General features: G+C 41.0%; 1 protein-coding gene across 1 annotated transcript in view; it reads right to left on the minus strand.

Annotated features, from left to right (window-relative positions):
• LOC109323245 (ropporin-1-like) overlaps positions 1-2735 on the minus strand; it is a 23585-nt gene that overhangs the window by 2240 nt on the left and 18610 nt on the right. Inside the window, exon 5 of the mRNA XM_019554701.1 lies at positions 303-475. Within this exon, the coding sequence (XP_019410246.1) occupies positions 303-475 (173 nt within the window). The remainder of the gene's footprint in view (positions 1-302; positions 476-2735) is intronic.

Consider the following 2735-nt stretch of genomic DNA (forward strand, 5'->3'; position numbering starts at 1 on the left):
CACCTTGCACTTGTCAGTGTTGAATCCCATCCTATTCTTATTCCCTCGTTATGAATATCCTTTGTTGCTTTTTCCAAATTACCTTGGATGCCCTTTCTTTTGCAGACTTTCTCCTTCACCTCTCTGCCAATTTAATTTTCATTAGTCTATTTTCTCGCTCTACCCTTCCTCTCCCTTTTCTTCTACCCCTTCTCCTTGCCTGTTATCCCAGCCTCCCTGTAATTTAAGATCTACAGTATAAACACACATCTTTGATGAATGCACCTTTAACTGTGCATGCCAATTGATACAGGCTTACTTACATCTCCTGTTCAATGTAATTGAGCATTCTGTTGACGTGGGATAATGATATCTCCCCATCCACTTCTGCAATGTACGTGTAGAGAAACTGAAACGTGCTAAAAGGAATACGTGCAGGTCCACTGTCATCGTTGGATAAAACCTCACATATGATCTTCAGAGTTCTTGTGATATTCTAGTAAACAGATTAAAACAATGAAACTGCCTCAATTTGCCACTATTAATAGATGGGTTAATATCCTATATGCCTAGATACAGAGAGGAATATTGTCAGAAACCTAGTGAAAAAGACATAACTAAAAAAAGCATTATGGTAATGTCTGAATGAAAGGGGTAGGGGAGAGAACTTCTGGGGATCTCTAGGGTCTGAATTGAGGCTTGGGTTTTGTTTAGCACCTTTAGGATCTAGAACAAGGATTTTGGGATTAGAAGAGCATCTTTCATTGCAAATAAATGTGTGTCATTATTCTTCATCTGATAAATGGTACATTGATTTTACAGCCATCACTGAGGGCTACAGTCTAGTTATAGTTTTGAGCTGCTCCATTCCCTATCAGTCACAGTCTTTGAGCCTCACTTTCCTCCTTGCTTCCTCCTTACTCAGTCTGAGAAATAATTTGTTTCTTGACTGTATCAGCAGCAAATTGTGACCCTTTTATACTGGCCTAGTGCATCCAGGGAGTCAAGTTAGTGTGTCACTTCCTGGTCCCTCCATACTCATTTGGTCTAGGAAGGAGTCATATCATCCACCTACTTCTGTGCACTTGGAACTGAAGCCTGTGTAATCTGTGCAGGAGTGAATGAGGGTTTCAGGTTCCTTGTATGGGAGTGAATCCAAAAACCTTGTAAGCACAAGGTCCTAATTCAAGCAAATTGACATTAAAGTCAAACGAGCAACATAAAGGACCTGAAGAGTTAACAGTCTTGAGAAGGAAAACACCAAAATAAGATTCATCCTGGACATGCATCCTAAACTAAGTTTCTTGGGAAAATGGCTCAACTAATAAACAGGAAGAAGAAATCTGAATTGCAGTATTGTCAAATTGGAAAACAAGCCTAGTAAAAGTTTATGATGGAATATATTAGCAGAAAACACCCCATGATGAATGCAGACTTTATACTTAGATATATCACAGATCAGAGGTATAAGAATCCTACTATAATGAACGAGTCAGCACTGTCTAAAGTTCTTAGTGACAGGAAGAGGCTGACAAACTGGAATGAATTCAAATAATAATTACAAAAATTATTTAAGAGCTAGAGGAATGAATTGATAAGACAAGGTTCAAAGAACACAAGTGAAAAAGCTTAAGGCTAGGTACAGACATTCAAAAAGTCCAAGCTGGAATTGATCTAAGTTACATGGTTTTCTGTAAGCAGTGTAGCTGAGATTGGTAGTGAACAAAAAACACATTCACTCTTTGGTGGTGGTGGGGAGAGCAAATTTTAGACCGGGTAATGCCATTTTTAAATCAGTTTGCGTGTGCCAAATTTCTGTTCTGTTATGGGCAGAAACCAGTTTCCAGTCACTTACGCTGGTAAAAGTGCAATGTCTGTACCTGGCCTGTGTGTAAAAAAGTATAAGTTTAGGGGCATTATGAATAATAAAAATACTATGTTAGTATTATTTACTCCGATAATACTAAATCATCTGTGCTAAGTACTGTACAAACTGACCCAAAAGACAGCCAAAACATTTTACAGTCCAAGCATATGAAAAGATCAGAGATGGATCCACAAAACTGATTACAAGGTTTTAAAATGTATAAACATCAAGCAGGAATAACTGCTGTTCAGCGTGATGTATTCTTGTGAGCTAGGAACTTAAAAGTGTATGACAGCTTTCATCAACTCAGGTGAAACTGAGCTGTCTCCCTTAGAAAAGTACAGGAAGCAAATAAACAGAAGGAAACAGAGATGATAGAAGGAGAGTTTCAGATAGCAAAAAATCACACCAGAAGAGGATGGTCTATTGGAGGTAGGTTGGAAAAAATAAGCTGAGTTATCATGGGGATTTCAACTTGACTGGGTGTCTCATAGTTTCATAGTTTCTAGGGTCGGAAGGGACCTGAGCAGATCATCTAGTCCGACCCCCTGCCATGGCAGGAAAGAGCACTGGGGTCAAACGACCCCAGCAAGGTGATTGTCAAGCCTTGTCTTAAAGCCCCCCAGGGTAGGAGCCAGCACTACTTCTCTTGGAAGTTGGTTCCAGATCCTAGCCGCCCTGACCGTGAAGTCGCGTCTCCTGGTGTCTAATCTGAATTTACCCTCTGCCAGCTTGTGACGTTATTCCTGGTCACTCCTGGCGGTGCTCGGGGGAGCAGGGACTCCCCCAATGCCTGCTGGTCCCCCCTGACTAGTTTGTAACAGGCCACTAGATCCCCCCTCAGCCTTCTCTTCTGGAGGCTGAACAGGTTCAGGTCCCATAGCCTCTC

This window comes from Crocodylus porosus, unplaced genomic scaffold, assembly GCF_001723895.1.
Source record: "Crocodylus porosus isolate Cpor-Errol unplaced genomic scaffold, CroPor_comp1, whole genome shotgun sequence".
Taxonomy (NCBI): Eukaryota; Metazoa; Chordata; order Crocodylia; family Crocodylidae; genus Crocodylus; species Crocodylus porosus.